The following is a 22,360-nucleotide window of genomic DNA, read 5'->3' on the forward strand; positions in this document are numbered from 1 at the left end:
TCAAAAGTTAAAATGGTAGTTGTAATTTTCAAAGGGCGAGCATTAAAAATAACCTAAAAGCAACTAATATTAACCCCAAATATAGAAACCCAAGCATTTGTCCACAATAAAATTTCCTTGTGTCACCTTAGGATTGGGAAGAGAAGACAGAGGCAGTTGGCAAGAAAATAGGAGGGAAAAAGAGAAGTCATTTTAAAGAAGGGAAGGGAATGCAAGAATTGAAAACAAAGGCTTAAAGAATTGTTTATATTATATCGTAAAGGACGCATGAAAAAGAAACAAACAAAGAGGGGAGTGTCGGTGAGGTCTTCAGGAAATTCTATTTCCCGGTGACGGTTTGGTTCTCTCCCGCTCCCGATGCTGTTCTTCCCTGAATGCCTTAATCAGTATTCAGGGTCTCTTCCTCTCTTTCTTTCTTTCTTTCTTTCTTTCTATTCCATTTCATTATTATCTTTGCATGGTAAAATCCAATAAATCTTAATTTTTATTGAGATATTGTTTCTGATATTTTCTCTAAATTTGTACAGAACATTGCGGCAGTTTACGATTAAAGGAGCGCGGGGCTAATTTCTTGGTCTGTTTATGTGGATTTATATATGTTTCAATTCTTTCCTCTTTTTTTTTTTAAATTTAATTTGATTAATTTTCATCTTGGCTTTTAAATCAATGTTCAATTGGGAAAATTTCAGGCTTGATGGATTCAAGAAATGGATAAATGTCAACCTTTGTATCTGTGGGTTGTATGCAAATTAAAGAAATTAATGAATCCAACACCAAAAATTTTCAACATGAATACGAACAGGTTAGTACCATCACAAATATGTACTTACACATGACCTACATAAATATGTATATATCATATTTTTGTCCCGTTAAATATCGTTTAATATGTCATTTTATACTATTGCAAATCACAAATTAATTGGAAAAATCGTTCCTAATCTTTTCTTCGTTAACTTTTTACATTCCAAAAAAAAAAAAAAAGAGAATAAATGTGTAGAGGTTTTTTTAATAACAAAAATATTAATATCATATTAAGAAGTATTGTCATGTTATTTATGTATAGAGAAGGATCAACTTACACAAAAATTTTTGTAGTTTTTTTTTAATCATTGATTTAAATTAATTCAAGGAATAAGATTAATTCATTTTTTTCTTTTCAATTGACTCTTTTATCTCTTGAATTTATTGAAATTAATTGTAAAAAATAAGTGTAAAACTTTTTAGTTTTACAATGGTATAAGTTGATTCATCTCCTATATGTATATATAAAATAGTAATATATTATTAAAACCCAAAATTTGATGATTTTAACTTATTCACCATTTGTTAAGTATTATTAAACTTTTAATTAATTTTTTATAGTACCCTTTGGATTAAAAGTATGATTTAGTCATTACAAACTAATAAAATAACATTTTAGATTTTAAATGCCATAGTACTATATTCGCATTTTTTATGCAGTACACAAATTCAAATCAAGAAAAAAGTTATTTTATTTCTTTGTATTTCATTTTAATAATATGCAAAAAAAAAAAATTGCGATGAAAAAGTTTTATGCAAATGTAAAATAGGTTTTTTTAAAAGATAAAAAGTAATATATTAAATGAAAATATATGTAAAAAGGTATCTTGTGAGAAGTACAAATAATAATAACAAAGTATTGTAAAAAAAAATTGTAGAGCATTTCAGGATTGAGTAAATAGTGTAAGAAAGTTAAACATTGATTAGAAAATTTGAGAAAATTAAATATACAAGGTTATGAAATTTAATTATAGGGTGAAAAGAGATTAAAATTAAAATGTCAGTCTCATGTATATCATGGCACGCATACGCACACTAAACATCAATGGGTGAATTATAAATGTTAGTGAAAATTGCTTTGAATTCAATCAAGTTAAATCTACAGGGTTGATGAAATTTAGGCCAACATCAACCTTTGTTAATAAGTAGTATTAGTTATGGTAGCTAGTTCAAAGCTAGGGTCCTCGTGCCAATCCCATGTTGAGATTTCACTTGAGATATCCAAATTCTTGCTTCTATACTAACAAAAAGCTTTGAATTTGTAGATACATGATGGCTGGTCTTTTAGGAAAGACTAATCTTCAAGGAATCCTCTGGGAATAGCTTTCGTTGGTATGATTGACTGCCGTTTTTACTTGCACGAGCATCTTTAGAATGGCGGTAGCTGTTGATCAACATCATGGATTTAAACCGTTCAACCGATCTCAAAGATGCAGACTCCAATCCTTCACTCACCTCGAGTACAACCTTCTTGAAGTTAGCCATAGAAACCTTGCTCACTCTATAAAACAGGTATTTGAAGTTGCAAATTTCCATCGAAGCGTCTCCACCCCTTGCCTTTCCTTTGCCACTAATGTGGAGGAAGAGTTTGACACCCATCCGAGGATTGAGATTATTGGTGGCCGAAGAGCCCCAAGAGTCGCTGCTCTTGTAGTTGAGGTGGCCATAGCCATAGCCTCCGGAGTAGCACCGATGCCAGTGTCCAACGGGCTTGGCGGTGCCTACTTCTTTCATAATCAGAGTGGTGAAATTATTGCTGTAGCAAAGCCAATTGACGAGGAACCTTTAGCCTTCAATAACCCAAAAGGTTTTGGGGGATTGACGTTGGGACAGCCTGGAATAAAGCGTTCAATACGTGTAGGTGAAACTGGCATTCGTGAGTTGGCTGCTTATCTCCTCGACCATGGTGGGTTCGCTGGTGTTCCTGCAACAGGTCTTGTGAAAATCTCTCATGTTGCATTCCATGTCAATGAAGCAACTGCCGTCTCTGCCACACCTTATAAGATTGCCTCGCTACAAAATTTTGTCTCTCATGACTTTGATGCTGGGGAGTTAGGGCCCTCTAGTTTCTCTGTTGCTTCAGTTCATAGAATTGGGATACTTGACTTGAGAATCCTGAATCTAGATCGGCATGCAGGAAATATTATTGTCAAGAAAAATGAGCAACATGAAAATTATGCTATCGGGGCAATTGAGCTTGTGCCCATAGATCATGGTCTTTGCCTACCAGAGTGCCTTGATGATCCATACTTTGAGTGGTTGTATTGGCCTCAAGCATCAATTCCTTTTTCGGAGTTAGAAATTGAGTATATTTCGAATCTAGACCCAAATAAGGATGCAGAGCTTTTGCGGACTGAACTTCCATCATTGAGGGAATCCTCCATTCGAGTTCTTATCCTTTGCACTATTTTCTTGAAGCAAGCTGCCAGTGTTGGCCTTTGTCTTGCCGACATAGGTGCAATGATGAGTCGGGAGTTTCGTGGTGATGAAGAAAACTCGAGCATACTGGAGACCCTTTGCGCAAAAGCTAAGGCAAGTGTATTTAATACTTTGGAAGCTGATGATGATGATGATATGGATAATTATGATAAAATCGAGGTGGACGACGACGTTGAAGACTTTGAATTTGTCTCTAATGAGGTTGCAGATCTTCCCAAGCTTTTACAGAGCCATTCGAATTTGTCTAAGTTGACAAAATCTTTGAAAGTTTCGTCCGTAAGGTCGATGCCAGGATTGCATGGTGCTTTGTTATCTCCTCTATACGAGGAAATTGACAACGACAATAGTAATTGTGATACAGAAAATGTTGCAAAAAATGGTGATGATGATAACAAAATTAGCAGTAGCGATGGTGACAGCAAAGCAGCAGGAGGGTTGGTGAAAAGCATGAGTTTCTCAGTGCAAAACTCTAACTACGAAAGTGGGGGCATTTCGTTCGAGAATATGAGTGAACATGAATGGGAAATGTTCCTAGAGTGTTTTGAAAAGCTCTTGCCTCAAGTGTTCGAGAGCTTTAAGTTCATGAGTGCCAAGCAAAGGTTGGGATCTTCTTGCAAATTTTGAAAGAAGTTTGGAGGTAGTAAGTAATAGTATCCTACTAATACCACCAAAATGTACATTAATAATATTTGCTCAAACGAGCTTTAGTGTAGATATTTTGTAAATAGATAATTTAGGGTACGGATGGATCAAAAAATTAAGTGATTGGCAGATCAAGCCGTCCTTTAAACTTAATGTCTTGTTCTTTTTTCCCCTATTGAATTGTACATATTAGTATATGATCAATTTCCCTAAAGGAAACCATGTTGCAGAGGCAAAGCTTTTTTACTTGAAAATTTTAGATAGAGCTTTGGTTTTCTTTAGCAAATGATTCTTCCTAATTTGTTCTATTTATTTATTAGATAATTAAATTGATTTAAGTGGTTAAGTTACTATCAATTATTACAACACAACCATAAATAGTTCTTGTTTAACTAGCTTGAGTAGTGCACTAGTAAATTTTAAACATGATATGAAAATGATATAAAAAAAGATATAAAAGCAAAACAATTTAAAATTTTAGTAATTAAAAATTGTATTTGAGTTTGGTAAAAACCAAAAAAATATGTTTTATGTTTAGCATTTCAACATAAATTTGACATGGTAATTTTTTTATATTTTACATGTATTTGAGACACAAATACGATACAGATACACAATTGTCAAATTTACTGTAGTAAAATATTTTAACTTAAATGTATGCATATGAATTATTAGTAATACTGTTTTCAAGTCTTTCATTGTTTGCTTCAACAATGCTCCGTCTAGTTCATTTTCATAGCATAAAAACTTGAATTCCCATCATGGTAATTTGAGAAATATGCAAAAGATTAAAACATAAGAAAGCATACAAAAAACTTTAGAAGACATCATATTAGACATGCAATAGACAAATCTCACCATGTGAATTGCTTTCTTTCAAACTCGTAACTTCTATATGAATGTAAAAGGAAAGAGCCTCTTCAGTCGAAGAAGCTACTTCCTGTGTATGTTTAAGTATTGATACATGCATAATATGGGCGGATGATTTAGGCAAACGAGACTTAGATGTTAAAAGTAGAGTAAAACAAAAAAATTATTTCATTATGTGAAAGATGCAATAAGTTACTGCATTTTTTGTCTCTTTTTCCAATATAATTATGTACATTAATACATGGGAAATTCATATATAAAAAGCAAAAGCACAAAGCTTGATCAATATTTATTAAGGACATTTGATATAGTTATTCTAGCTAGAATCTAAATTACCATCACTTGAAAAAAGAATTTCCAAAAATAAAGGTATATATTTTTGAGTAATGAATAATTTTATTATGAAAAATAAAGAATGAAATGTATGCATAAATTACAACTGCCAATAATTACAAAAAAAAAAAGTTGGTTTGCAAATTAAAGTTGACATTAATCTATAGTCTATACTTAAATTTCTTGGTGTTTGGAGCAAAATTTGTACTTTCTCTCGTGAAAGATATGAAAATTTTGTGGCACAACACCAGGCTTCATAAAACCTGCAGGATGCACACCATTCCAGCACAGATCATATGCATACATAGCTTTCAATTGGCAGCAAAAAGATCTTCCCTTTTCCCCATTTTTCCTGCCTTCCCTCACAAGAAACTAACTTCTTTTTATTGCCCTTCTTTTTCCACAAGAAGAGTGATTCCTTTTAAGGTCTTTTAGTTCATAAAATTTTAGATTTAAAAAAAAAATAATCTTTAGAAAAATATGATTTTTTATGATATCTCACTTTTAAATTCTTATATTTAGTTGAAAAAAAATGAGATTATTTAATCTTATATTTTTATTATAATATTCTTCACTACATAATAAACACAACCATTTATCAAACAAAAATAATAGACAAATAATACGTATCAAATTATAAAAATGCAGTATTCGAGTGATCAATTGTTAAAAAAAAACTAATCATCAATTGTTATATTAATTTCATATAGTAATTGATTATACACATATTTTTAAAAAATTACAATAAACAATTATTATATTTAACTTAAAAAAAACATAATAATTAATTATTTTAAAAAATTATAATTAACAAATATTGCATTTATTTTTAAAACATAATATTTTATTATTTTAAATAAATTATAATGATTAATTATTATATTTATTTAAAAAAAATTATTATTAAGCTTTTTACGTATTTTTAAAAAATTACAAAAATATTTACTATATTTCTTTTGAAAGAAACGCAGCGTTTGGTATCCACACGTTGCAATCGTGTTTTGTTTATTGTTATGTTATAGGAGTCATTGTATATGAAAGTAACTAATGGGAGAGGATGGGACTTGACTGAGAGAGACAAATAGGTGACTTAACTTTTGGAATCGTTGCACCTTCCCTGAGTTTTAGTTGACGAGTTACCTTCGATTTGTAAAAAAAAAAGTCAACCTGATTTTTCGCCTGGTTTGTGAACTTTAACAATTATTGTTTTTCATTGAAATGCAGTAAATAATTATAAATATTACGTTTCAAAGTTTATAAATGTAGTATTTGAGTAAAAAAAAATTGAATTATCAAATATTATATTTTTATTTAAAAAATATTATAAATAATCATAATTATTGCATTTTAAAATTAACAAATGTAATATTTGAGTAAAAAAATTTTAAAAAATATACTTAATTAAAAAAATTCTAAATAAAAGTAAATACAATTATTGCGTTTGGTTCATTAGCAATGTTGTATTAAAAAAAAAAATCGAATACTATGTTAAAGCTTCCAATAAATGTAATATTTTATTTATTTTTAATACCACATTTATAAAAATATATTAAATTTCATTATCATATATTGATTTTTAAAAGAGTAAAATAAAAAAAAGTAATTTTTTATTCAGGTAAAAAAATGAAACAAAAGTTTTTTTTTTTTTTTTCAGAATCTTAAAACCCATAAAAATTTGATACTATTAAAAATCTAAAATTACCTCATAAATCAAATACTTCTAAACCGAACGTGAAAATTTGAATATTCAATAACAACATTACGAAGGAAAATCTCATAATCCAAGCAAATGCCCCCTTAATGCTGATTTATTCACTTTCTGTGAAGTCTGTTATGAAGGAATAGTTATCATTCTCTTGTTTGCTTTTGATATTTCAGTTTCTTCAGTAGCAACTAATAACTTCAGATAATCATCTTTTGAAGCAATAAGTGTAGTATCCTGAAATGGAAACTTGATGCAGAGAAAAGGAATTAAATAATGAATCCAATAAAAGTGAAAAATAGAAAGGAAGCATTACACAAGAAAGCTAAAAACGAAGAACAACTCTTGAGAAAATTCAAGAAGAAGAGAAAGTGAACTATAATGGGATATAAGAGATGAAGGAAATTAGAGGAATTATGTTATTAGTTTTCACAATCTGTTTTTTTCCCTCTTTACATTGCACTTAACACATTGTCATGCCAATTGCTAGTTACATGGATTTTTAAGTATCAATTGTTATATATGATGTTGGCAAACTAATGCATTCTTTGTATTATCTTTCAAATTGTTTTGTGTGAGGGTAATAACTACTGTTAACTTTGTTGAAGAAGAAAAAAGAACTTGGGTAAAGCATTTTCAAGAAACTTTCTTTAAGGATAATAGTTTCCCTACTAAGGTGCAAATGGTCTCTAGAATTGTTGTTCTTAGGACACAATGCCCGAGCAAAGAAGAACAAAATAGCACTCCAAAATTTTCTTAAACTCATTTGAACCAAAACTAGAACTTAGAGTGAATGAAAGGAATTCTGATTTTTTTTTCTTTGAAAAGATGTAAAAATGTTGTAAAATAAGTGTTAATGGGACTATATATAAGCTTCAACAAGTGCTTGAAACACTCTTTTATCTGTGGACATATTTTGGATGAAAAATCACCTCAAAATGAAATACCATATCCAATGAACATATTTTTTGAATTTTCAAAAAGGGTATTCGATGCTCGAAATGGGCATTCGACTATCTTAGTTATATTTTTAAATATAAGACAAAAACCATTTTCAAGCATCCAACTATACAAAGATAAATTTTAACAGAATGTAAAATCAAGTTGGGCATCCAACTACCTAATGTTTTTAAATAGAACTCATTTTGGCATAAGACAGCCTACTGCTAATTAGGAGCATTCGACTCCTTTTCTTGAAATTCATTCCAAAGCTTATTTCATACTTCCAAAGCATCATTTTTTCAATACATATGCATACTACATAATTAAATATAATGTTTTCACTTTAATAAGCTTACGAAAATAGTTTCATTGGCAATATATACAACATCAATAACAGGTAATATAATTACAAAATTAATTAACTCACTCTAACCATATTTACTAACTTTTAACAAATTGGCCAACAAACTTCTTCTTGTATCAATCCTATCCCTATAGTTGAACCTTGTCCTCAAGGCTTGAAATTAGGAAACCTCAACTATAAATCATACAAAACTGTCAAGTAACATCTTTTGGGAATGGATTTTTCCAATACCTATGTAGCTGGTTGATTCCTTTTTATCACCATTTCCTATCCAAAACATTTAAAAGCTCAAGAGCAAGCATATGCCCTAGAACTGGCAACTAAGAACTAGTGCTGTTGTGATTACACAATTGCTTTTTAAGCTATGAAACATGAAAAACATGAACTTGAAAATTTAACTTGTAAGCTACCAACCCAACTATTTGACGGCCAAAGAGTTTTGTTTGTAAAACTACAACTTCAGATATACCCAATCTCCAATGGAGAATTGCCTATATAATCTGTTCATGTCAACTTGGCTCTTTATGTTGTGTTATGCTAGAAGTATATAGTGTTTCAAGAGTTGCAATATCTATTTTCTAGCCTAAAAATTGGTATTCACATTCTAAACTTAAGAATCACTAGGGAAACATGAGACATGAATTGAAGGGACATATCCATAAAAAGCTTCTAATAATGACGCATGAGTATCGATTAAGGATGATAGGTAGTAGACAGTGTCAATGATATTTTAATAATATTCTGATAATATTTTAGATTTATGTCAATGATATTATTCTAGTAATATTCCAATAATATTTTATATTGATTTAATATTGTTTTAGAGAATAGTAGGTATTGATTTAGAATTGATTTAATCATTATTTTTATTTATTGTATTTTTTTATTTTGTAATATTTTACCTTTGTATAAATAAGTTTGAGCCTTATTGTAAAATACAAGTCATTACAATAAAAGTTTTTATCATTTTTTTCTTTATTATGGCATCAGAGCAATTTTATGGTTCATTCCAATGGTGAATCACTTTGGAATAATCAATATTTGTTTATTTTCGTCCTTAGTTAATTTTTACTTTCGCACTTTAATTTTTTTTGTTTTTCTTCTCATCTTTAAGATTAATCTTTTATATCAATATTCATAACTTTTTATGTTTTCATTTCTTTTTTTTTTTCAATTAAGAGTTTAATGAGAGATATTCAACAAGAAATGTACAATCAATTTTAATTATCATAAATAAAAATAACTACAATTGATAAAATTCAGATCGGGTCTGTTTGATTTTAATATCTATTTGATTTTATCTTGATTCTTTTTTTTTTTTTTTACGAAAAAATTTAGAGATAAATAAATTACTTAATTTTTTAAATTAAGATAAGATTTATTATGTCTAACAATTTAAAATGAATAACTACAAATTATGTATTTGAAATGATCCCAATAAATGTCCACTAATAAGACTAACCACTTGTTGGTGATTTTATCTAGATTCAATTCTATAAAATCAAATTATTGCAAATTAATCAATTTTATTTTCAAAGGGAAGGGGAAAAGAAAAAGAAAAAGTCACAGGGTGCAAGGTGAAAAACATAAAACTTCTTCGGGGTCAAAGTGAGTAACTCGACTAGTTTAATTTTTTTAAAAAATGAGCAAGCAGGCTAACCCCATTTATCGCCACTTAGGGCAGCCTGCCTGTCCTTGCCGCAACTTCGGTAACACTTAACACTGTAAGTAACCCAATCACCACAGCTATAAACATAAACCATAAACCATTTTTCAAGTTTTTCAAGTCGTTTGTGAATTGCCGGCGACAAAAATGGTCCCAAATTCCATGGCACTTACCCGCAGATTCCCCCACTTGTGTCGTTTCATGAGCTTTTCTTCCAAAAACTTGTGCCTTCCTGCCCACCGAACTATATTCCCCGTAAGAGATTTTAAGGGCTGTTCCCATTCATATTTTTTGAGTTCTAGTCATGGAGCTGTGTTTAAGGAATGGGGTGCTCGCAAAACGGGAGGTGGGCAGTTGGGTTTTGATTATTTCCGGGTTTCAGCAGTTTCGAATGGTGGGTCTAGGGGGATTGGTGGGCTTGGAGGCTCCGGTGATGGGAATTCAGGTGGCAAAGGTGAAGGCGCTGATGGCAATGGTGGAAGAAGTGGTTGGTCCTTTCTTTCATGGTATTGAACTAAGGCCTTTCTTTTTTAATTTTAAATATCGTTTTGCTATTTTCGAGTTTTCACTGCTTCCAATTTTGTTGATACTATTATTTGGAGCTCTACTGTAATGACATCAATAAAATTCTCTCTATTAGGTTGTTTTGGTACATTAGTCTTTTGTGTGAATGTCATGAAAATGCTCATTATTAGGTTGCTTCATGTACATAAGTATAGTGAGAAGGTGATGGTAAATCAGCTCAAGGAGTAGTCTCCACGGAATGAATCAAAGAACGCAGAATTTCTCATCGCTGAAGTGCAAAAGCTAATCTCAATAGTGGGTATAGTTGATTGCCTAGCTTAGAAGTATGAAAGGGAGGGAGTTATTTTAAAACACGCTGTGTATGCTTCCCCATTGCGAGCAAGGGCCTAGCCTAATTCACGTACTGTAAGGTAGGATGCTATGAGAAAGTGGTAGCTAGTTTTTAACATAAAAATATATTGTTCCCTTACATTACCAATAGAAACCTAGGGGAAGCCCAGTATAATAGCTTTCATTTCAAGAATCTAGTGCGAGCAAGGGTAACCCTCTTTTCATGTGCCCTTTTTTATGTCCCTGGTGGTTTTTAGACCACTAGAGTCTCCGCCTAGCAGTCTGAAGCTATTTCCTTAAGAAGTGCATCAGGTGTGTTTGTAGTGGTTGGCTCTTTTGCCAGCTTTGAACGCTACCTATCCCTCACTGATAATATCTTAGTTGTCCGAACCCGCCGTAGGAACAAGAAGGAAGAACTGGAATGAGAAGTTTCTCGGAGTTCTCTGTTTGTGGCACCTCTCACAAGTCTTTAGGCATGATAATACACGGCCACATTCCAGTTTGCCACGTCTCCAGTAAAGGCCCTTATTAAGCCTTTCTTTTTACAAAACTCCTTCCCATTCATCGCCTATGAATGATGCAAAGCCACATTCTTTGATTTGTTTTGAGGTTTTCTCTATTATTATGATGTCCAATTGCCTTCTGTTTATTTTCAACCTCAGGATGTTATGCTATGCCAGTGATACTAAAGTGGTAAAGGTCGATGGTAGATGAAAAACACAATGTACATCTTGGCTAGCTTGATTGTAATGACGAATGTATGTAAACTTCGCTGCAGAACTAGAACGAAGTAGGTTATTGTTGCTGTTCCTATGTTGTGAATGTATTCAGTACCATTTTAGAAGTAGAGAGAAGAGAAGAAGAAGAACAAAGAGGGAGAATACTCAATTGCACGATAAAAGAATTTTGCAAGACTCTAGCTTTTATTATTAAAAAATAGCTCTACCAAGTCTGACAACAAAATTCGTGTCACTTCATGTTTCAATTGTTGAGTAGGTCATTCAGGCTTTGTGCTTGGCTGAAAAAAAGGCTTTGTGCATGTGCTCGTTTCAGTCGGGAAAGATTTTGCTACCTCTAGGCAACAACCACATGGATCATTGGCTCCCCTAGGATGATAGTTATCTACTTTGCCTATTGATGGGCTATCAAAAATTTGTTTGATAAATATACTTGTTTGACAAACAAAAAATATGGTAATTTTTTGTTTATAGGGTTGAGAATAGTTTTATAATGAGATATTATGGGATAGATGATTGTGGGGAAAATGTTAGTTAAAAAGATAAAGGATTTATTAAATTAGTAAATTACATTATTAAACTTTCTTATATTTTTGAAATCATTTTCTTAGAATTGCTATTTTTCTATGGACATTTTTGGAATGATAGTGCTAATTTTTATTGTTGAAAATCATCATTGGGTTATACACACAGAGAATAGGCTCTAGTGCCCTACGTATAAGGTGTAGTACACTTAGCAATTAGATTTTACATTCTCTGTCAGATTTGAGTTGTTAAAAATGTTCCATAAAATTGAATAAACAAGAGCACAAGAAACGTTTAAGCTTCATATTTAAGTTCATTGGGAGGCTTAGGCTGATTGCTTCAAACTACCATGAGCACAAAAATAGTAGAAATGTTTCTAATATTTTATCATTTATGAAGCAGTTGCTTTGGTTTCTTAAACATTGACTTCTTGTGAATGCCAGTTGAGCAGTGTGCTTGTTATGGTGTTATGGATCCTTATTGGAGGACATCTCATGTTCCAAAAAGAAAAAAAAAAGTTCCTTTTGCGGGACTAGTATGCGAAAGTTCTACTTGAAGTTGCCAAAGTCTATATTTTGTTATTTTTCAGTTATGTGATGCACCTTCCCCCCCAAATATTTGATTTTCTGAAGTTATTTTACAGGTATTTGGCTCTTCTAGAGAAACACCCTGTGTTGACAAAAGCTGTGACATCTGCACTTTTGACTTTTATTGGCGATTTGATTTGCCAGGTAAATTTCTAAGTGACATCTAGAATGACAATGCACTATGTCTAATTTTCTCCTTTTTCTGGTTTTCCATCTGCTCTCCTAATTTCTCTAAATTTTATTTTCGTTTTCGAGTTAATCCAACAAAATGATTGCTTCTCTATTTTTCTATTGTAAGAGCTGTTATTTATGTAATAAACATATTATTGACAAGCAGTGTTAATGAAGAAAAAGAAAAACTAGAATAAAAATGAATGGATGAAGATTATTTGGTTTGATGCTTTTGTAATTTTAGGAATTTTTTAAGGCTAAAGCAAGAAGAAAAAGGTTTTTATTGAAATCTTGAACTTCTACCCGCAAAAGCTCTTTTAAAAGAAGCTAAAAATAGTGGCTTCAATTTTCATGGTCTAAAAGTAGTTTTGAACCTCCTGCCCAAGTTATTTTAATGGTTCCAAATGCCTTGCTTAGGCTTTTTTGTTACAGAAGCCCCTTAAAAGCCAGGCCAAACACCCACCTAGTGAAAGAAGTTGCATGCTTATTTAACTAGTGTTACTGAACTTCAATATAAGAATCTATAAACGAATTTCTGCAAAAACAACTGCTGAAGTGACAATAAAGAGCATGAAAAAAAGATAAAAAATAAAGAGCATGGTGAAGTAAGAAATTTTAATAGCTAGACAAACTCAAAATTTGTAATTTCTAGCATACTTTGAAATTCAACAGATCACCCTTAACATTTCAATGTGAATAAAGCAACGATGTTTCAGATTTCCTAAAGAAGCAGAAAAACATGAGAATAATATCTATAACAGCTCAATACTGTCCTAAATTAGTCGAACGTCAAACAAAGGCAACTATTCTTGACTTTTCTTTAAATTTTGTTGTTAGCATCATACTCTCCTTATTGGAAAAAACTTAACCTCAAGTTTTGAAATGAACAAGTAGTAGTACTTCTTGAGTTAACGCTTCTATTCTCAGCTTTGAAGGAAGATGTAGCAGTTGAGAGTGCTTCCTTGTCTCAATTGATGGCAGCAAGGATGTCATGATATATTGTTTGGGTCATTGAATTCTTCTGGAATGATAATGTCACAAGGATAGTTTATGTTGGCTGTATAAATTCTTCTTGATTTGCACTAGGGTTGGGCTTTCTATCTCCTTTGTTTTCTTCATCTCATTTTCTTGTTTCAGCTCCCATTGAATATCGTTGGCTGCAACCACTTAAAACGATTTCTCTCCTGTTTTGTTTCTTTTTAAACGTTAAGAACATAACAATTGGCTTGAAATTCTAGCATATTCACTGCTATTGTGGACGTATTTGACCTTAAGCATTCTAGCTGGCAGGTTAAGATCTGGCTTTTTGTTTTTAAATCTTGCATCCATTTATGAAGCATATGATGCCTGTACTAACTTATTTTTTATGCTTCATCTCTTTATTGCCAAGCAATCAGGGAGCCCTTTCGCTATGTTGCTTGGACTTTGTTAGACATTGAGGTGTATCTATGTTATCAAGAGTCACAACAATGTTGTACACATTTTGCAATTTGTGTTTGACACATCAAAAAAACCCACAAAATGCCTTCATGGCATGACAATTACTTGTGGTTGAGAGAGGAAAGGTAAGTATCTTGGGAAGATTGTAGAGAGAGAGAAAAGCAAGAAATCAATGTGATAGAACAAGAAGAAAAAAAAGAGAAGATAAAACAGAAAGGAAGATGATAGTCCTGAGCAGTGGTGTTGTCTCGATGGCAAACTTGCAAGGATGATGCACAATAAGATGGAAGTATGCTGGGCTTTAAAGGTGGAGAGGAGTAAGGAAATAAGGATGATGGGGCATGCTGGGAGCAGCGCCCAAAGGTGTTTAGGAAATGTCGTAACTCATAGGCCTGGTTCTAATGCCTGAGCCTTAATTTGGATATCCAATTATTGGAAGCTGTGTTGGGAGCTTCAGTAGGCTTGTTTCTTTTGAGTCCTAGATTTATGTTGGTCATTTTGGTTTTTGTTTCCTAGAGTTTCAGGTGTTAAGGTTATTTTCATTATTTTCATAATTTTCTGATTTGATGAAAATTAAATATTTTGAGTCTAGGATCTTATTTTGGGTTTTCCTTGTTTTAAAGGGTTTTGTTTCAAGTCAAGTTTGTTAATTTGGGTTTTTCTTGTTTTATTGTATCTTTTATTTTTAAGGCAATTGTAATTTGCTATTTTTGAGATATAAATCTTAATTTAACTCATAGATTACTATATCTTTTATTATTAATGCAATTTAGGCCTGACTTGACTTAGCATTAAAATTTTGGCTTCAGCTTGCAATTGATCGAGTGCCATCTCTAGACGTGAAAAGGACATTTCTGTTTACTTTGTTGGGTTTGGTATTAGTGGGCCCTACATTGCACTTCTGGTAATACTTCATTATCAATGTTATATGTGTTTAAAATTTGGTTATATGATTACAGTTATTTTGTTCTCATGTCTACTTAATTTGCTAGTGTATCTCTAGCGCTTTGTTGTTTTATTAGTGGGGCTTATAGTTTCATAATTATATTGTTTGTTTATGCATGCCCAACAAATCATTCGACTTTCTATCAAAGGTATTGCAGAAGAATTTTACTAATATGAATAACTTGTGTCATTGGGATTTCATTTTGGGCCATCATTTGCAAAGTTGGTCTGTGTTTATTATGTTTCTGGACAGTTCATGATGGAATCATGATTATTGTAATTTAAAATGACTTGATTCTGCCTGTGAGATTATTTTTCCTCTTTCATGCATGGCACTTGGTTCTTTGCAGGTATTTATCTCTAAGTAACTTGGTAAAATTGCCTGGAGCATCAGGTGCTTTCTTGCGGCTTTTACTGGATCAGGTGAGCTGTCTCTCTTACTGCATCTTCAGAACATTCTGTTACTTCCATTGCTTTAAGTATTTCTACCGACAATAGGGAAACATATTGCAGTTTCTTTTTGCTCCGACTTTTATTGGAGTTTTCTTATCTACGTTGGTAACACTAGAAGGAAGGCCTTCGCAAGTTGTACCCAAACTTCAACAGGTGCTCTTAATACACTCGGGCACATCTCTTACCTGAAAATATTTATGCATTCTCTGATGTTGGTTTGTGATGGCTTTACCCTTTAGGAGTGGTTTTCTGCTGTTGTTGTAAATTGGCAGCTGTGGATACCTTTCCAATTTCTCAACTTTCGGTTTGTCCCACAGCAATTCCAGGTGCTGCTACTTTCAATCAAGTATAATTGAATACTATTGTCATTTATCATTTTCAACCCTGGCTGGATGATTTGAAATTTGCAAAGCGAGGAAGAAAAGGCTTACTTGTTGATTGGCCATTTTATCAGAACTGTCTTAGCGGGAAACTTGACTGGGTTATTGAACTCGCAACATAATGCGCATGACCTCTTTAACAGATTTTATGGTTTGACATGTCTATAACTCAAAATTAACATGGTTAATCTGCCAAAACTTTGGATGCCTGTCTATGGGCATTAGGTGCCTTGACCTATCTGCTAGATTTGCTTTCTAGTAAGAACTAAACGCCAGACATATAGCTAATGTGTAACTAACCTGTCTTTTCTGGCTTCTTAATTTCTTTTATTTGGTCTAACTGCATGGTTGTTTCAATTTCAGGTCCTTGCTGCAAATTTCATTGCTTTAGTTTGGAATGTGATTCTCTCATATAAAGCACACAAAGAGATAATCACAAAATAGGTATTGCTTTAAGTTTCCAAGTTATAGCTGAAAGTGATGGTAGCTCATGAGTTAATTTCGTTTGTGGCCATTGAACTTTGAGATAGACCATCTTTGTGGTGTTTAACCAATTTCATTTATCCAATCAATTTCTGCCAACAAATGGTAATATTTTTTTCTTTAGTAAAAACTATAACAAGCATTCTGAAATAAGTATAAGTATATATTTTGGAAACATGAAATAAGCATGATTAATGGGAAAAAAATTGGTGTTCATGTATTTTTTTTCTCTTTTTTTTTTAACCGAATGCAATATTCATCTTTTATTTTTTGTATTAATTGATAAAAATCCCATATTGATAATTTATACTTAAAGTCAAGTTTCAATTTTTTTTTTTTTTTTAAAAAGGGGAAATCAAGGTTCAAATCCATATTCACAAATATCATATTTTTAAGTTTAACAAATCTATATATAATAGAAGTACAATGTACATATAATTTTAGTAACATGTACATATATGCCACAGTAGATTGTTAGGGAAGTGCTACATTTGTTGTTTTATTTTTATGTATTTATTAAAATTCTAGATTTTAATAAATCATATTCGCAATATGGCTACCAATGCATGAACAACTAGACTCCGTAGCAAAGTGGTTCACAAGCATGCATTTATGGACAATAGTAACTTCCCATGCAATTAATCTTCGTCTCTTAAATTTAGAACAAAGGCCAGATTTTAGCTATCCATCATTATTTGAAATTAAATTTTAGGATTAGTGTCTAAAATTAATGGGAGCATTTCATCTAAAATTATCTACATTATAATTTAATAATTAATCGATTATAATAAAAAATTATGTAAGAGTCTACTAAAATATGAGTCTCACAAAAATTTTTTATGAATCTCATATAATATTAAATTTTAATTAGTTAATTGCACTACTATAATTATAAGTGATATACTTTCTCAATTAACCCTACACTTAATAATAATACAACAGAATTGAAAATAAAATTAAAATTAAAAAAATTGTACAATGTAATATCTCAATTTATATAAAATAGTATGCGAGAATTAGAATAATCCAAAAGCATTATTCTAATTCAAAAATTATAGTATTATCCTAAATGAAATCATATGAGAAAAAGAATAATCTCGAAACTCAAATATGTGAATATGAAAGAGTGCATGAAATTCGTTTCAAATTTGAAATAATCAAAATTCTAAATAAATTTCACAAAATAATTTGATACCTAGAATCCAAAAAAAATAGACCTTTGAATCTTTAAACAAAAGAACAAAAATTTTGATAAATCCTACTCAAATTGCAAAAAAAAAGAAAAAAAAAGAGAGAGATTAAGTGAAATAAGCGGGAAAAGAGAAAGATCACTTAAATATTGTTCCTTGATTTCCTTCCGTTTCTTGGAATTTTATTATGTAAGGAATGAAAAAGAGAAAGGGAAAGGAACATGTGAGAAAAAATTTTCTCTTCCTTTGGGTCAATACAGTAAAATTCATTTCCTTTTTATAAATTAAAAGCCTATCATTTCCTTCCAAGTTAATAATTTCTTCCTATAATAACATTAATAAAAATTTATAATAGACCCTCTCTTTTTGTAATTCCTCTGTTTTATTAAGCCTAATATGGAATTTTAATTTTTTTGGCGAGAATGCATAATATCAATTTGATAAATGGTTTTATCTATTGAGAAATTCATCCACATTTTTGTAAAATGTAAATTAATTGCATTTTACACTATTTTATAGTTTTTATATGATTTATATTTAATTAATAGAATCATTAGATTTCATACTTTATTTATATAAATTGTGTACATGTCAAATTTTAAGTTAATAGAAAATGTGTAACTGTATGTTTAATAACACAATAAATTTTAATAGTTAAATTTTTTAAAAAATAATATTTTCAGACAATATGATAGAAATATCGAATTATCTTAAAATATTTCATATATTGGATTCAACTCTTGATTTGTTAGCACTGAACTTCCATTTGAATTATATAGGAAATTACAACCACATTTAAATATTATATTAAGAAATTAATTAATTAAATAAATAAGCCAACCAACCAATGAATTACCATATAGTTGAATAAATCTCATATAAATTGGATCTGTTAGCTCAAAATATTAGATTAAACTGAAAGGACGGTGACATGGTTTATAGGAAATTTTTAAACTTTCTTTCAAACAATATAACCTTTGATGAAGATTTAATGAAACAACAAATAATTAATGCACTTAAACCCAAGATCAAAACTTCAATATAAAAAGAGAGATCAAACAATAAAATTTATAGATATTTTATCCTTATTCCTAAGGTAAATTAAATCTTTTCCCTTACCTTTCCTTGTCAAGGAATAAATGCCACAAAATCTTCAATCTTACGAATACATTTCAAGCATAAGGTATAACTTTTACAATTTTAAATCATATCCTTAAAGATTCTGTCCAATTTTTTACCACATCACTAGAAAGTTTCATTTCCCTTAGAACTCACAATTTCAAAAAGATGAATAAGAGTTTTTGCAAACTAAACTCACTGAAAGAATGATATGTAAATATATGATATGATATATATGTAAAAATTTAAATACATATTTGTAATACATTTTTTATAAGATAAAATTTGTTGGATAAATATTTTCATAAATAGTATCAGATTGATTATTAGTAGAAAGTTCGAGAACTAAGTATTACACTATGAAAGTCACTTCTAGAATCCTAGTAAATGAGAATTAAGTGCTATATATAGAAAATCGTCTCTAAAATCTCAACATTTAGTGTGATATTTGTTATTATTTGATGTTGGACTTGATGGAAACGTCAAGATTTAATAGAGGAGATTATGATGTTTCCAATTTCACATTAAAAGAATGTGAAGCTATGATATGATATATAGATGTAGAGATTTAAATTCATACTTATAAAATATTTTTTATGTAATAAAATTATGAAAGTTCGAGAACTAAGTATTACACTATGAAAGTCACTTTTAGAATCCTAGTAAATGAGAATTAAGTGCTATATATAGAAAATCGTCTCTAAAATCTCAACATTTAGTGTGATATTTGTTATTATTTGATGTTGGACTTGATGGAAACGTCAAGATTTAATAGAGGAGATTATGATGTTTCCAATTTTACATTAAAAGAATGTGAAGCTATGATATGATATATAGATGTAGAGATTTAAACTCATACTTATAAAATATTTTTTATGTAATAAAATTATGAGATTTTTGGATTAAAACGGACAACGACTTACAAGTTAGATGTAAATCTTTATAAAAATAACTCAGAAATTTATTTTTCTTTCATAAGAGAAAGGCAACTCAAAAAGAAAATAAAACATAAATAAACAAATTATGCAGCTAATCATATCTATAATTTTGGTTTGCTATTATTATGTAATTTAAAGAAAATAAAAGATTATTATGTAAAATCAACTATAATTTAATTCCTAATTCCTATTAATTTCTTTAACAAAATCAATTTACTCCGCACTAAGAATTGATGCAATCTATATCATTTTTAATTCTTATGTATTTAATTCCTAATTTACTGTGAGAAAATCAATTGGCCTGCATCCAACCAAATGTATAACTGAGAAATCTCATTCATAAGGACTAAAGAAAGAGAAAGAAAAAAAGGAGCTTGCTTTTCTTTGTGATAAGGAATAACAGGGATATGCATACTAATTTGCTACCAAAAAATATTCCATCTAATTTTCCTAATTTTTGCTTCCAATTAATAAAAATAAACCATATTTTGTTTAATTATTATTAAGAAGCAATTTGCCAATTATGTGTTTCTTGATAGATTTTGATTTTTAAGGTTTTCATATAACATTTAAATTCAACAAATGTAGTTCATTTTCCAAAGTTTGATCATTCCAATAATAATAATAATAATAAGAGTGAATAGCATTCTTAATTTTTAAACTTTAATCCAAGTTCTAACTAGATTCTCAATTATTTAAAAGCATCTTATTTTAGTCTTTCCGTTTATGAAACCATTTAAATTGATGATGAATATTAACCAACGCCATGTGATGAAATCAGTCAGTATCTCACATGGCAAAAAAGGGGACAAAACAAAATTTTCTCAAAGTTTAAGATCAATGATGAAATATCTCAAATTTTATATATTTCATATATATTTTATAAAATATTAATTTTAAAATTATATTTTGATAATTTTATTGTACTATAATTTATTAGTTAGTTTTTTTGTTTTTAATAGAAAATAGATTTTCAAAAATTAAAATTAAGTTAGATTTTTCAAATTCCTTTCTTAAAAATTTCAATATCATTTTAAAAATAAACAACATTTTCTACTAAAAATATTCTTTACTCATAAATCATAATAAAAAATTATTTTCTATATAAATCTATTTTTAAAATATTAAGTATCTTTTATTTTCCTTTTTGATATATATTTTATAAAATATGTTTTACAAAAAAGAAAAAAAGGAAAATAATTAAAGCAAAAAATTGATTGTTATATATTTCAAATATATTTTATAAAATATTATAATTTAAAATATTTTCATTTTTTAGTATGATTGATTTATCAATAAAATAATATTTTTAATAGAAAATAGATTTTTAGAAAATTAAAATTAAGTTAAAATTTTCAAAATAATTTTTTTAAATTTCATATCACTTTAAAAAATTAAGTAAAAATTTCTACATCAGCCTAAAAAATTAAACGAAAACTCTATATCATTTTAAAAGCTTATATAAAAATTTTCATATCAATTTTAAAAAATAGATTTATTAATCTATTCAAATATTTATTTTCTATCCAAAAAATCTATTTTGAATCTATTTTTTTGTTAAAAAATTATATTCATACAAAATAAAATATATAATTTAAAATATTTTATTTTTTCTTTTTTATAAAATATATTTGAAAAATGAAAAATAAAAGATATTTAATATCTAAAAAATACATTTTTTGGGATAAAAATAATATTTTTTTGTTATGATTTATGCATAAAATAATATTTTTAACAAAAATAATTTTTCTGTTTTAAAATAATAATGAATTGTTTGAAAAAAGTATTTGAAGTTTTTAACTTAATTTTAATTTTTAAAATCTATTTTCTATTAAAACTAAAAATCTAACTAAAAAAATTATATTACAACAAAAATATAAAAATATAATTTTAAATTTAATATTTTATAATATATATATAATTTTAAGATATTTTCTTCATTGATATTTAAACTTTTAAAAAATTATATTTTGTCCCTTTTCTACCACATGAAATGTTAACTAACATCATCACATGACGTCAATTGGTATTTACTGTTAATTTAAACAATTTCATAAATAGAATAATCTAAATATCAGAACTTTAGGTATTCGCAAATTCAATTAAAATTTTTTAAACAATTAAAGACCAAAATAAAATTTAAATCAAAATTTAAAAATTTCAATTGTTACTAGCCTTAATAATAATTCATATTTGTTTTATATGTTTTGGGCATACAATTTAAGGTTTTTATTAGGAAAATTCTTGCAAGATTTAAACACCAAATCTTAAAACACTTCATCTGCCGTCAATGCACTTAATTTTGTTTCTATGGTTTTTTTATTTAGTATTTTTTTAATCAAAACAATTTGCATAAACTAATAGTAGTTTTTTCCATTTATAATAAATTAATGTTTATTATGCCGTTTACTTTACATGAGATGCCTTAAACAAATTGATGTTTTTTAAACTTATTTTACTTTATATTTATCAAGTTTTATCTTAAATTTGAGTTGCAAATTATTCAAAGAAATATTTATAAATTAGTTAAAAAGTTAGTATTTGATATATTATTAATGCAAAATTTTAATTATTATATATGTTTTAAAAAGTTATATTTACTAAATTTTAAACGAAACTTTTACTTAAAGCCTATTTGTTTATTTAAATTAATTGAATAAAATCAATTACATCATTTGCACCTACATTTATTCGTTTGCACCTTTGAAAGTTAACCGGTGGAATGATATCTCCTTCAACCTAATATAACAAACACTAAAAAAATCAATTACAGCA

General features: G+C 29.1%; 2 protein-coding genes across 3 annotated transcripts; both read left to right on the forward strand.

Annotated features, from left to right (window-relative positions):
• The first annotated feature begins 220 nt into the window (after positions 1-220).
• LOC111295201 (phosphoinositide 4-kinase gamma 1) lies at positions 221-4,237 on the forward strand. Its single transcript, XM_022888594.2, has 4 exons — positions 221-395; positions 528-574; positions 690-802; positions 2,070-4,237. Exon 4 carries the CDS (start codon positions 2,179-2,181, stop codon positions 3,865-3,867), a length of 1,689 nt encoding a protein of 562 aa, XP_022744329.2. The 5' UTR covers positions 221-395; positions 528-574; positions 690-802; positions 2,070-2,178; the 3' UTR covers positions 3,868-4,237.
• A 5,526-nt stretch (positions 4,238-9,763) lies between these two features.
• LOC111295136 (Peroxisomal membrane 22 kDa (Mpv17/PMP22) family protein) lies at positions 9,764-16,443 on the forward strand. 2 transcript variants are annotated; one of them, XM_089743423.1, is made up of 7 exons: positions 9,764-10,268; positions 12,523-12,610; positions 14,887-14,981; positions 15,373-15,445; positions 15,521-15,628; positions 15,715-15,801; positions 16,219-16,443. In XM_089743423.1, exons 1-7 carry the CDS (start codon positions 9,910-9,912, stop codon positions 16,297-16,299), a joined length of 891 nt encoding a protein of 296 aa, XP_089599549.1. In that variant the 5' UTR covers positions 9,764-9,909; the 3' UTR covers positions 16,300-16,443. The 2 variants fall into 2 exon arrangements, with proteins under 2 accessions (XP_089599549.1, XP_022744249.2); XM_022888514.2 differs by having other exon boundaries at positions 15,536-15,628.
• The last annotated feature ends 5,917 nt before the right edge of the window (positions 16,444-22,360 follow it).

This window comes from Durio zibethinus, chromosome 14 (assembly GCF_047325235.1).
Source record: "Durio zibethinus cultivar Kanyao isolate XHJ-2024 chromosome 14, ASM4732523v1, whole genome shotgun sequence".
Classification (NCBI taxonomy): Eukaryota; Viridiplantae; Streptophyta; class Magnoliopsida; order Malvales; family Malvaceae; genus Durio; species Durio zibethinus.